Here is a 14,159-nt window from a genome sequence, read left to right as displayed (position 1 = left end):
GTGTAGGAAGCACAGAAAACCAATTCTGAACTCTTGTTCCTAGCTTTGTTTCTGTAGTGGTTTGGGTACAACAGTTGGAACTGATTCTGTATCTGTGATAGCACTGAGCGAAGGTGTTGGTGTTGGGAGCCAGGGTTCTCGCTGCAGAAGGAAGGCGCCCAGACGTGGAGCACAGCACTGGGGGCCCTGGCGTGGACTCGGGGCTCTAGGATAGAGACCTGTATCTGTTACGCGGCCCGTGTGCACATGTGTATTGTATGTGTAGGGGGTATGCATATCCATGGGTACATACGTGTGCATGTGCACAGCATTCGTTCTCAGCTCCGTGTGCTAGAAGAAGAAAGACACGGAGCGGCAGCAGTGAGCACACCGAGGCGCCAGGTCTTGGCCTTCAGCACCTGTCCCTCTCAGGAGAACCAGGAAGGGAGGAAGGAAGTCAGGCGTCAGCCGTAAATGTCAGTGGACTGCTCAAGCTGGAAAGTAATTCAGCAACCGTTGCAGTAAACCTTGCCTCTGGCAGAACGACCAGCGGCTGTTAAACGGAGGGGGAGCTGGGTGAAGATCGGGATACTCGTGAGGTCCTGAAGTGTCTCCTCTCACACTCTTATTGGTGGCACAAGCCAAAAATAGTACCGATAGTGGAGCCGTGCACGGCACATGGCCCCGGTGACAGAAACCTGCGTCTCCCGGAGGGTAGGTGGGTGTCCCGTGGGTCTGGACGTGATGCTCAGGTACTGCTTCAGCCAGGAATGCAGCATCTGACTTGAATCCTGAGAAAACCTCAAGCAGATGCAGGATGAGGTATGTGCTACTTAATGATGGAAAGAACTGGACTCTTTCAAAGTGCTGGTGTTGTAAAGGACAAGGGAGACTGCTGACCAGGCCAGTGAGTGCAGCTCTCGATTGCTGGCCCAGCCCTGGACGAGGGAGGTGCCAGCTGCCTCGCAGTGCACGGGGGTGGCTGGGGCTCCAGGCCTTGCCCTCGCCTCCTCTGCCAGAGCGCCTGCTTGTGTTCCCACGTGCCTTTCCCTCGGAGCGCTTGTCACCGAGGCTGGTGCCCTGTTCCACCAGCACATGTACATGTTTCTGCTGGGTTTTGTGCAGCAGACGGTGGCCTGTTTGAGGGCAGACTCTTATCTGTCTTGGCTGACTTTACATCTCCCGGAATGGCGTTCCTTAATAATTATGGGGGACACCAGAGAGCTTTTAGCTTATGCGGGTTATATCTCTGTATATTTACCGTATTAGAAATTAAAACTAAAGATTTTTAAAACTATTTACTAACTCATTTAAAAATAACAATAATAAGCTCATTATCTCTTAACGTAAGTGGCACATATTTATGAAAACAGTTCTAATACAACGAGATGCCGCGAGAAGGGTAGGCTTGTCTGCTGCGGTTGCTGGTCTCTCATAGCTCTCTCAGGCGAGAGAGCAGCGTCTGGGTGGGTTCCGTCTGCTGGGCGTCCCGCACTGTGTGGCCTCTGGAAACCTCCACTGTGCGCGTGTGAGAGAGGAGAGGGAAAGAGCAAATGGCGTCTATAATGTGACCCCTGAAAGCGTCTCGGGCACCCCCAGGGGTCCCTGGGCCACTCTGAAAACCGCTAGCTTAGAACAAGTTCTGGTTCCTGGAAGGCATTCAGTAAACATTTGTCAAATGAACTAATAAATTCCAAAATGGCCATTTGAGGGGGCCAACGCTTGGTTGGATTTACAAGTTCTGACGCACTCACGCGGGTGGTCTCTGGACCTGGGTTCCGCATCCAGCCTCAGTGCTCTCTTCCCGTGGCAGGTGTCCCCGTGAGCAGCAGAGTGTCCTCCAAGATCCAGCAGCTTCTTAACACCCTGAAGAAACCAAAGCGCCCTCCACTGAAGGAGTTCTTCGTGGATGATTTGGAGGAGGTGTTGGAAGGTGAGTGTCCCAACTCCGGCATACTAGTTTGTGCAGACAGGGCGGCCGTTACAACTGAGGACACAGGCAAACGTTCTTCATATGTGGGTCAGACCCAGACTCTGTGGTCATCGTGTGTGGTGGGGACCTCAGCGTCACACATGACCTCGGGCTCTGTGTCAACAGCTTGTAGTTAAGAGACAGCGTCTCTCTGTGCCTCTGGTCCGGTGGTTAGTACTTTGTTAGAATACGTCTAAGATTTCATTTTACTTCCATGATTTAAATTTTTATTTAAACTTTAAATCTGAAATACTTGTCTTCCCGTGGTTTTACTTATTTATTTATTTTCCCCTTGGTTTGAAATTATTATATCTTTAGCAAAGTTTGGGCTCTTTTTCAGGATTTTAGCCTCTCATTTATGAATGATATATATATTTAGAGAAGAAGAACAGACTTATTTTTTTAATTACCAAGAAACAGAAAGGAGTATAAACCTGTAGAAAAGTAAGAGAAGTGAAGCCCCGTACGAGATAGCAGCGTGTGGCGCGTGGCTGGGGCCTCGGGACACCAGGCCACCCCCTGCCCCCGGCCTTGCACCTCTGCTGTGCGGTAGTCCCACAGACAAGCTCTGGTGTCTCCTCCTACTTGGGGATTAGACATGGCTGTTAGGGCACGTCTGTGTAATCAGATCACGCCTTTCAAATTCAGAGTTCAATGCTATGAATGCTTTTTAGGAAGTCTTTCGTACATTTGGGCAAATCTTGATGACATATCCACTGGAAACGTAAGAGATTTTACTTTATTCTTTTCATTCAGCGTGGTTTGAGCACCTAAACTGAAGTGGTTATTCTACTCTCATCCTTTATAAGTGGGGACACCTGCTTCTCAGGTGCCTTCTGGGTGAAAGCCTGGGGGTCGTTGTAATCCTGGGGTTACAGTAGCCAGGATTCATCTTGATCCATGACTAGCTCTCTTTCCATCCTTGCTCAGTTGGTCTGTGACTGTTACAATGATGGGGAAATCTAATAGCCTTCTTATAATTGGTATTTTTAAGGAAGAAAAGTATAAAATGTGAATGCCTAACGGTAGAGTACGTGCCTGCTTCTGTGAAATGCTGCTTTTCACACTCGGTTTTGCTTGTAGTGCAGCAACCAGATCCAGGTCAGCCGAAGCCTGAGGGCGGCCAGACGGCGGTGCTGAAGGGGGAGCTGCTGGCCGTGGGCAGCACCTGGCCGCCGTCACTGCTGGCCACCTTGCAGCAGTGGGGCACCACGCAGCCCAAAGCCCCGTGCCTGACCGCCCTGGATACCACGGGGAAGGCCGTCTACACCCTCACCTATGGCAAGTGTCAACAGAAAGCAGCTGGGCGCTGGCTAGCTGTGAAATATTACATGTCGTACAACACAGACGTGCAGCTTGAGGACCATGAGAGAACAGATTCCTGACAAGCTGACACAGCTGGCAGGGAAACAGAACCTCGCCTCCCCCCGGGGGCCCCTCCCGGGCCACTGCCCTTCCCCCACCGGGGGACCACTTCCTGCCTGGTGGTTTCGAGAGTTCACATCTGTGTGTGCATTTCTGAACAGTGGAGTTTAGTTTTGTCTCGTTTTGAACTTTGGACAAGTGGCGTCAAGCAGTATGTGTTTTTCGTGTTTGGCATCTTTTGGTTCCATTCTACGTGTTTATGTAACACGAATCGTGTGCATTTGGCTGGACATGTTTTCACGGAGCACTCAGCCCCGAGGCACTTCTGGCCCCCAGGCCGGCGTCCCCCACAGCCGAGGCCAGCGCCCTGCTGACCGCTGGGTGTGAGCCAGTCCGAGGTGCTCTGGGCTGCGTCTTGCTCAGCGTTGTCTGAGGTTCATCCCTGTGCTCTGTGCTGCATGGTCAGTTCATGCTCGTGGATGGATGGTATCTCATTGTGAGAATGCAACGTCTGAGCTCAGCAGCAGGTGGGCGTCTGGGTTGTGTCCGCTCCGGGGCTGCTGCGTGTCAGGCTGTTGTGAACGTTCTCTGTGGGTCTGAGGTGGACGTGTAGGCGTTCGTGCTGCTGTAGGCGTAGGACTCGCACGTCAGCTTCAGGACGAGCTGGCGAGCTGTTTCCACCATCCCCCCCCAGCCCTGGGGGAGGAGTCCCAGCACTGGATACTGTCTGTCCCCGTTCGCCTTCCTTGAGGGAGCATCGTGGTGTCCAGTGCCTGGTGCCGAGGGTGCTTCTAATGTGCTTACTGGCAGCTTGAACACCTCCTTCTATGAAGTACCCAGATCTTTGGCTCATTTTTCTGTTCGCTTGCTAATGCTTTTTATGTTTCAGATACACACCTTTTGTCCAGTACGTGTTTTGCAAATATCTTCTTCCACCCTTTGCACTGCCTTTTAACACTTTTAATTGTGGCTTTAGATGAAAAAGAAGCCTTAACCTAGGCTTAGGTTAATGTAGTCTGATTTATCTGTTTTCTCCGTTGTTTGTGCTTTCTGTTCTGTATAGGAAGTCTTTGCCAGACCTAGGGTCACAAAGGCATTCTCCTCCTCCGAGTCTTCTTCTGAAGACTCGTTCTACTTTTCACACTTGTTGTTATGATCCATCTACAGTTCAGTTTTGTGTATGGTGTGAACTTGGACTCATTTTCTCTCCTATGAATGGAATTGACCCACTATCATTTGTTGAGAAGCAGCCCTTCCCCCAGATATGGCTTTGTCATCCGTCAGGTGAAAACTGTACTTGTGGGTCTGTCCTCTTCACCATCCGCGCTTGCTGAGTTGCTGGAGCTTTACGAGTCTGTGTTGGATGTCAGTCCTCCAGCTCTGCGATTGCGCCTCAAGATTTCCTTGACTATTCTTTTTTTTTTTTTTTTTTTTTGCGGTACGCGGACCTCTCACTGTTGTGGCCTCTCCCGTTGCGGAGCACAGGCTCCGGATGCACAGGTTCAGCGGCCATGGCTCACGGGCCCAGCCACTTTGTGGCATGTGGGATCTTCCCGGACCGGGGCACGAACCCGTGTCCCCTGCATCGGTAGGCGGACTCTCAACCACTGTGTCACCAGGGAAGCCCTCCTTGACTATTCTTGGCCCTTTACATTTCCAAGTAAACTTATTTATTTATTTATTTATTTTTGGCTGCGTTGGGTCTTCGTTGCTGCAGGCGGGCTTTCTCTAGTTGCGGTGAGCGGGGGCTACTCAGCTACTCTTTGTTGCGGTGCGCAGGCTTCTCACTGTGGTGGCTCCTCTTGTTGCGGAGCACGGGCTCTAGGCGCGTGGGCTTCAGTAGTTGTGGCACACGGGCTCAGTAGTTGTGGCTCGCGGGCTCTAGAGCGCAGACTCAGTAATTTTGGTGCACAGGCTTTGTTGCTCCGTGGCATGTGGGATCTTCCCGGACCAGGGCTCGAACCCGTGTTCCCTGCATTGGCAGGAGGATTCTCAACCACTGCACCAACCAGGGAAGCCCTCCAAGTAAACTTTAGAATCAGCTTGTCCATTTCCAGAAAAAAATCCTTCTGGGGTATTGATTGGCAGTGCACTGAACCCATTGTCCAGCTTGAGGGGAATCGGTGTCGTTGCATTTATGGGATCTTCCAGCTCATGACCCTGGAATATCCCGCCTTTGAAGGCCTACTTTAGTTTCTCTCAGTGACGTTTTACGCTTTTGAGTCCAGGAGTCTTGAGCTTCTTTCGTTAGATTTATTCCTATTGTAATGGAATGATTAAATTTTTTTCTACTCAATTGTTGCTTGTAAATAGAAATGCAATTGATCTTTTAAATGGTGACTTTGTATCTAGTGATCTTGTGAAAGTGACATATTAATTCTTTTTGGTCTACTAATGAGTAGTTTTGGACATCCTGTGCACAAGTTGAGCCCCTGTGAGCAATGACGGTGTCGTCTTGGCCTTTCTAGTTCTCACACCTTCGGTTTCTGTTCTTGTCTCACTGCACAGGCTGGAACCGCCAGTGCAGTGTGAATCCTTCTCTGTCTTAGGTGGAAAGCAATTGGTCTTGAAGTACGCTGTTTACTGTAGCTTTTTTGCTTGTTTTATGGTAGAAATTCTTTGTCATAATGAAGTTCTGTTTCTAGTTTGCTGAAAGTTTCGCACCATGGGTTGGCTTTTTCTGCTTCATCGAGCTGACCACACAGTTTCTCTGCCCTCCTCCACTAATTTGATGAATTACATTGATTAATTTTCAAATGTAAAGCAGCCCTTGCATTCCTGGATTAAATCCCACTTGGCCGAGATATCTTTTCAATAAACGCCTGGATTCTAGTTGCCAGTATTCTGTTTGGGGTCTTCGCACCTGTGCTCGTTAGAGACATGGCTCTGTAATTCTTTTTTGTTTGTTTGTTTTTGTTTTTGTTCTGCGGTACGCGGGCCTCTCACTGTTGTGGCCTCTCCCGTTGCGGAGCACAGGCTCCGGACGTGCAGGCTCAGCGGCCACGGCTCACGGGCCCAGCCGCTCCGCGGCATGTGGGATCTTCCCAGACCGGGGCACGAACCCATGTCCCCTGCATCGGCAGGCGGACTCTCAACCACTGTGCCACCAGGGAAACCCTGTAATTCTTTAAGAAAGGAGCTCGCTGCGCACTCATGAGTGTGCTTTGCTGACAGCCTCCGCCTGGAATTCAGCTTCCGGGTGCGGGTTACACGAGGCATTGGGACCAGGCCTGTGTTCCATTCAGCACAGACTTCCCTTGTGAGGGAGCCTGCAGGGACTGCGGCCGGACGGCGTCACCCGCATTCACTGTCCCGCACTTCCCGGGAGCCCTTCTTGTGCCTCGCTCTGCCTCAGTGCTTCCTGAAGACCCCAGCCTGTGGTCCTTCTCTCCTTGTCTTGCGTTTTAAGTCTGTATCCACTACACCCGTAAGACACCACTCACTATTCTTGCTTTTTAAGTCAGGAGTCGTGCTGTTTTTTCTTTCCTTTGCGGAATGTTCCTTCCTGCCACTCCGCGTTTCCCACTGTAACCTCTCCTGCTGGCTGTGGGACTGCCCGCGTCTTCCTTTGTGAAGGCGGACAGGCATCTGTCAGCGCTCTGAAGACTTCTGTGATATCTTTTGAGGAGTGAGATGCCAGATTATCGCTCCTCTCTGGATGAGGATGTGTCTTTTTCCCTGTGATGGCTTTTTGGCTTTGGCTTGCATCTGTCTTACTGTGATGTACATATTTAGCTGTTATGTTCTTTGGAAGTTTCCTGCTTGGGGTCCACAGGGCTTCGTAGATCAATGGAATGGTATCTTTCATCAGTTTTTGGAAAATTATAGCCATAATTTCTTGATATAGTGCTTCTTCCCCATTTCTCTCTCCTATCCTCCTGGGAGTCTGATTACATTTATATTAATACCTTTTCTGAGTCCCACGTGCCTTTTTTATATTTTGCGTTCTTTTTTAAAAATTTGATAATTGATTAATTTTGGCTGTGTCGGGTCTTAGCTGCAGCATGCGGGATCTTTCATTGTGGTGCATGGGCTCTTCGTTGCAGCCCACAGGCTTCTTTCTAGTTGTGGCACCTGGGCTCTCTAGTTGTGGCATGCAGGCTCAGTAGTTGTGGCGCACGGGCTTAGTTGCCCTGCGGCATGTGGGATCTTACTTCCCCAACCAGGGATTGAACCCACGTCCCCTGCATTGCAAAACTGATTCTTAACCACTGGACCACCAGGGAAGTCCCATGGCATCCTTTTTATATATATACTTCAGTTTGGAGATTTTCTGTTTTCCTTTATTCACATTTTATAAAACTGGTGTGATCTGTGTGACCCTTTCCTCTTGTGCGGGGGGGGTCCCCAACCACGGGTTTTGTCTTATGTGGCGACTTGGGGGCTCTGCCTGGCCTTTCAGAGGTTTCCACCCGCTGTGCATGGCCCCGAGATTCAGCAGACTCCTCTTGAAGCCCCAGTCTCCGCGCCCCAGCAGCAGCACTCCGAGGGGCGCAAGGCCGTGAGATGTTTGTCTCCTGTGGGTGCCAGAGGCTAAGCCCCGCCCCCCCGCTTTTGTAAGAACAGCTGCTGAAGGTCAGCTCACCTCCCAAGGGTTTCCCCAGGGGTCTTAACTCCTCTAGTTGTCTTTGCTGCTTCTGACAGATGGTTTTGCATTTTATCCAGTCTTAAGTCATTTTGGGTGCGAGTGCTGGTCTGCCACCACTGCTCCTTCCTGTGTGGAAGCAGAGTCTCCGACCTTTATGCTTTTAAGATTCATCCGTATCATTGTGTATAGTTGTAGCTCATTCATTTCTGTTGAGGAATGAATATTGAATATTTCAGAATGTATGTCTCCATTATACTGTTGATGGACTTTTGGGTCATTTCCAGTTTTAATTGTTACAGACAGTGCTACCGGGAACATTCCGGTATGTGCTACCTGGTGTGTAAGCGTGCATTTTTGTAGGGTATGTACTTAGGAGAGGAGGTGCTAGCTAGTTCTGGGATTATGAAATCTTTACATTTATCAGATAATTCCAGACTTTTCCAGTTTGCACTTACCTGATCAGTGTATGAGTCCCACCTTCTCCCTGTCATTGGCAGGCTTATTAATTTTGGCTAATCTGGTGAGAATATGGTGACAGTCGTTGTGGTGCTAATTTGCCTTTTCCTGATGACTAAGTAGGTTGAGATCTTTTCCTGTTTTTGATCATTTGGGTTTTCTCTTTTGTGAAGTGTTGTTGAATCTTTTGCACATTTTTATACAGGGTTATTTGTGGGCGTTTTGTGTGTTCTGGATGCCAGTCCTTGTTGGCGGCTTACTGTGTGCCCTGGCCGCTCACGGCCCTGCAGCAGGCTTCCCTCCTCCCCTCCTGGGCTCTAGCTCTGCTGTTCTCCCACCCGCGTTTAGACTTGCCGCCCACCCGGAGGGAGTTTAGTTTGTGTGTGTGGTGTGGACCTGGCCTCCGGGTCAGTTCTTCAGGAAAGATGGCAGTTGTCCCGTTCTTGTCCCCTTGGTGCTACCTGTGTTGTCAGTGGAGTTGTCCACACGGGGGTGGGTCTGTTTGGGGTTTTTTGTTTTATCACGTTGATTTATATTCTACCCTTACGCCAATAGCACGCTCTTTTTTTTTTTTTTTGCGGTACGCGGGCCTCTCACTGTTGTGGCCTCTGCCGCCGCGGAGCACAGGCTCCGGATGCACAGGCTCAGTGGCCACGGCTCACGGGCCCAGCCGCTCCGCGGCATGTGGGATCTTCCCGGACCGGGGCACGAACCCGTGTCCCCTGCATCGGCAGGTGGACTCTCAACCACTGCACCACCAGGGAAGCCCTTTTTTTTTTTTTAAAGATTTTTTTGTTGTGGACAGTTTTTAAAGTCTTTATTGAATTTGTTACAGTGTTGCTTCTGTTTTATGTTTTGGTTTTTTGGCCTTGAGGCATGTGGGATCTTAGCTCCCCAACCAGGGATCGAACCCACACCCCCTGCATTGGAAGGCGAAGTCTTAACCACTGGACCGCAGGAAGTCCCAGCCACACTCTCTGAATTGCTGTCGCTTTATAATAGTCTTGACGTCCATTGAGAAAGTCTTCCTGTCTTGTCTCCTTCTTCCAGAATGCCTTGGCTTCTCTCGCCCTGGTATTTCAGTGTCAGTTTGTGTCAGGTGCCACAAACACACCTGTTGAGGTTTTCGTTATCGTTGCCTTGAGCAGTTTGAGGAGAATTAGCACGTTTGCATTACGGTGCCTTCTAGCAAATGGACATAATAGGTTCCTCCGTTCATTCAAATCTTTTTCAACCTCAGTACTGTTTTATAAGTTTCTGGGGGGAGACTTTGCATATTTTTTGTAACACATTTTCTTAGATATTTGGCATGTTTATTTAAATCTTATTATAAATAGTATCATTAAAATATTTGCTGTTTATTGATGGCACATAGATACTAAATGCTATTTGCGTGTTGCTGTTATCTCTGATAGCCTTGCTGATTTCAGTTATAGGATTCATGATATGTGCAGTCACGTCTTCTGCAAATAATGACAGTTTTGTTTCTTATTGTTTTACCTTCTCTGCCGCTTTCACCCCAGTCGCATTGGCTGAGACTTTCAGTAAAAGGCAGCTGTCCTTGACTTACTCCTGCTCTCTGAGGGAAAGCTTTCAATATCTGACCATTAGTTATGATACCGCCTGTGGAATTTTTAAAGATGACTTTTAACAATCACATTAAGGAAGTTTCCTTTCATCCCAAATTTAAGAAGGATTTTTAAAATCCTGAATGGTAAATTATTTTAGTTTTTTTCACCTTTATTCTGTTAATGTGGCAAATTATGTTGATTTTCTGTTAAACCTCTTTGCATGGTTGCAGAGAGGTCATGATGCGTTTTTCTTTTTATAAATATCTGGATTCAGTTTGGAAATCTTTACGTGTTACAGTTACAGTTATTAACATCTTGAGTTGACCTTCCTATTTAGGCAAAGGCAGCGGTGTTTTGAGTTGACTATTTTTCTCATTTATTTCTCAGGCCCCACAGTTCACTTATCTCACAACGTTGTGCCCGAGTTTAGACTATTTACAGCAAAGGGCGTGTGGTTGCCGCGTGGTTGCCAAGGGGTGGGGAGGGAGAAGGACGGCTCTGTCTTCCTGCTTTGCTGCACCGCGCAGGGTGAGTGGGAGGGCTGCTTCCGGTTTGGGGTGGACTCAGGCGTTTCTGTCTTCCTCCCCCTCTCCCCCTGCCCTTCACTGTCCCGTGTATCATGTGCCGCGTTCCTCAGGGAAGCACCCACAGGGCTGGGCACCTTCAGGAGGGGTCCAGACGCTCCCCTCCAGCCACCCGTGGCTCTGCCAGGTTCCCTAACATCTCCCTGACTGTCTCCTCTTGAGTGGAAGCAGAGATGAAGATGGACCCACCTCATGAATTGTTGTTGTAAAGGTTAAATGACTTATATGCCACTCTTATAAGGGATATAATTGAGACACATTCAAAGACATGAAAGCGCATTCACAGTGCAATGTTGATTGAAAAAAGGGTGAAGTATGATCCCATTTCTTAAAAATTATGCGTGTGTGTGTGTGTGTGTGTGTGTGTCTGTGTGTATACATATATAACAGAATGCTTTTTTCAGCTGGCTTTTCTACATTCTAAATTTTCTATAGTAAAATGCTGTTTTACTTTTCTGTTAAGAAAAATAAATCTGTAAGTTGTTTTTGAGAGAAAACTTCATTGCAGCATTGTGCAAAATAATTATCAATTGGAAACTACCTGAATTTTCAGCAATAGAGTAATAATGGTATGTTAATGGGATGTTATGATTGCTACATTAAAATGTTAATTATTAGTTTCTTAAATTTTACATTGCTTAGTATTTTTATTTTATTTTAGGCAAACTTTGGAGTCGGAGTTTAAAACTAGCTTATACTCTACTTAATAAACTGACTAGTAAGAATGAACCACTACTTAAACCCGGAGACAGAGTAAGTAACCAAATGCACCTTTGTTGGAGTGAGTGAGAATGGAGACTAAAAATCTGTTTCATTGACATCAGTGTGCTCTCAGTTGTTCAGATTTACAGCATTAATACAAGGGATTTAAGTCAGCAATGAAAAAATATTAAATGTGGAAAAAGTTTGTGTTGATGTAGGTAAAATGATCGTTCCTTTTATTCTCCCTTATTGCCCCTTTCCTGTTTCTTTTTTTTTTTTTTTTTTTTTTTTTTTTTTTTTTGCCGAACGCGGGCCTCTCATCGTTGCGGCCTCTCCCGTTGCGGAGCACAGGCTCCGGACGTGCAGGCCCAGCGGCCATGGCTCACGGGCCCAGCCGCTCCGCGGCATGCGGGATCTTCCCGGACCGGGGCACGAACCCGCGTCCCCTGCATTGGCAGGCGGACTCCCAACCACTGCGCCACCAGGGAAGCCCCCCTTTCCTGTTTCTTAAACCTCTTTTCTCTTTGACTTCATATGTGTTGATTTTAATAAAAATATTAATGTCAGATATTAATCAGTGCTACATTTCCAAAGCTTAAGTTTTGTGAAGAAACGTTGACCTTACTTTGAAACTCTGTGTGTTTTATATTCATCTCCTTCCCTCTTCCATGTGGCCAGAACAGAACTCATAGGTGGCTTGGGGCTCAGTTCCTCGTCCTGCACTGCCCAGCATGGTTGGCAATAGCCACAGGGGGCTGTTTAAATTAACCCAAATTAAATGAAATTAGAGTTCTAGTTCCTTAGTTGCACGAGCCCCATTTCCAGGGTTCAGTCACTGCGTGTGGCTGACAACTAACTACCATATTTGATAGCTCGGAGAAAAAAAACGATTCCACCATTGTGGGAAGTTCTGCTACACAGCACTGCTCTAGGCAAACTGAGCCAGACTTGGGGAACCCTGGTGTAGCGGGAGGTCCAGCATGGTGAAAGCCAGCATACTCAGCCGTGAAATCCCCAGTGAGAAAGGTTGCCTGAGGTCAGGTCACCCAGCAGGGAAGCTGTAGGTTGACAGGATGGTGTGGGGTTTCAGACTGCTCTCGAGTGCCTCAGTCTTTAATGTGGACCAGTAGCCAAGGACATTTATGGACCACGAAACTTCAATGTGAAAGAGCACAACCAAAGGGCAAAAAATGGGGAAAAAAAGAAAAGGGGAAAGTGGGGGGAGGGAGGGAGGAAGAGGAAGCAGACCTACTTGGAGGAAAGCTAGATACGGAAAACAGTTGTTTTTTTTTTTTTAATTAGTCTTAATATCCCTGGAGATCTGAGGTGAAGATATTGCTCCATAAATCAACAAGAAGATGCTAGTGGGGGAGACCGAGATGGAAAGTAGGAAGGAAAAACGGTGCAGATTAGACTTGATCAAGAAGGCCGACATCTGACTAATAGGACTTCCAGAAAGAGAAGGGGGAACAGAGAGTAGAAAGTTTTTAATGCTAATGATGATGCAAGACTATACCCCGGAGCGGGGGGCGGGGGGGGGGCGGCGAAGGACCGGCAGGCGGTGCGGGGACCCCCACCGAGGCGCTTACCCCAGTGCTGCGTAGGGCAGGGTGCAGGAACCTCGCGGCCTCCTGGGGAAAGTGGGCTGTGCACAGAGGCCAGCAACCCCAGGGGGCCTCAGTTTCTCAGTGTGGCACTGGGGGAGACAGCTGTGCTTCGGAAGCCCAGAGGGAGTACGGTCTTCCTGGGCAGTCGACGGATGTGAGGGTGGGGCACCATTCTCAGACAGGCAGGACTCAGAAGACTGGGCTCTTTCTTGGGAAGCTCACAGAGGGAGCGCTCCCGCATACGAGTGAGTGGTCCAAACAGGAGAGCCACCAGGGTGGCCCAGGGTGACTGCGAGCTGTGGGCGAGGAGCAGCCGGACAGGACCAGAAGGGCGAGGCCCCAGGTGGGCAGGCCGGTCAGCAGCTGGTGAAACCCAGGAGCTTACCTGACTGGTTGGCTATTTAGAAATACTATTGACAGGTTTGACACAGCCAGCGGGGCATTTCCGAGCAAGGTGGCCGGTGCACACAGAGGAAGGGAAGCCGGTGAAAGAGGCAGTGGCTGTCACCACCAGAGAGAAGGGGCACGCTTGGCTGTAGAAACGTAAACAGTACAGGAATGATTCCTTATGATACCTGGCGCTTTAGAACAAACCTGTCGGAACCCCTGACTTATGTTGTGCTTTAAAATGAATGATTCTAAGAATCACAAATTTCTTTCTCTTGAAGAAAGTTCTTGCAAGGACAAGGACTTCCAGATACTTCGTTGACTTGCAAGTGAATCCACGCAGCTGGGTTAATTATAAAGGATTGATGAAATCACAGTTAGCGATTGATTTAGTGATTGGAAATGAATGGCAAGTTCATCCTCCTGTGATAATATACTTCATATAAGTGAACAAACACAACCTTTATAACAGATTCTCTAAGGACATGTATGTTCTACCAGACATCCAGTCTCTAGGCTAAAGGTCACAGTTCTTAATCGTGGGACAAATGCTATTAACACCAACTTTCAAAGGAGATCTTTGCCGTTTTCAACAAACTTATTAGAAACTTGATTTCCAGTCCTCAAGTACAGAATTTTGATACAGATACAGCTTAAATTTTGTCTTATGAAGTACAGGGTTATTAATTATCCAAAGCCCTCGAAGGCCCTGTGTTAACGGTTCCCTCAAATACTATTCTGACTTATCATGTAGGTTTCGAGCACGCTATTATTACAATATTTGGGACTTAGAAAAACCTCATCCCATAAATAGCTTTTAACTTAACCAGACATTATAAGAAATGGAAATTGGGATGATGGGAGAAGAGAAAGATGGGTAATGAAGAGGGCTCAGTGTTTGTCTACAGTAACAGGAAATAAAACACATGTCCAAATACCTTCACACGT

General features: G+C 48.1%; 1 protein-coding gene across 17 annotated transcripts in view; it reads left to right on the top strand.

The window, feature by feature from the left end:
- Positions 1-14,159, top strand: part of DIP2A (disco interacting protein 2 homolog A) — a 91,169-nt gene that overhangs the window by 36,103 nt on the left and 40,907 nt on the right. For all 17 annotated transcript variants that reach the window (XR_009563632.2, XR_009563633.1, XR_004034891.3 and 14 more), the window contains 3 exons: positions 1,793-1,912; positions 3,035-3,232; positions 11,177-11,268. Coding sequence is in view for 10 of the 17 variants with exons in the window: in XM_030835681.2 (XP_030691541.1) it covers positions 1,793-1,912; positions 3,035-3,232; positions 11,177-11,268 (410 nt within the window). In the remaining 7 variants the exon portion in view is untranslated. The remainder of the gene's footprint in view (positions 1-1,792; positions 1,913-3,034; positions 3,233-11,176; positions 11,269-14,159) is intronic.

The sequence above is a fragment of the Globicephala melas genome, chromosome 4 (assembly GCF_963455315.2).
Source record: "Globicephala melas chromosome 4, mGloMel1.2, whole genome shotgun sequence".
In the NCBI taxonomy this organism is placed as follows: Eukaryota; Metazoa; Chordata; class Mammalia; order Artiodactyla; family Delphinidae; genus Globicephala; species Globicephala melas.
This window is presented reverse-complemented; position numbering and strand designations above follow the sequence as displayed.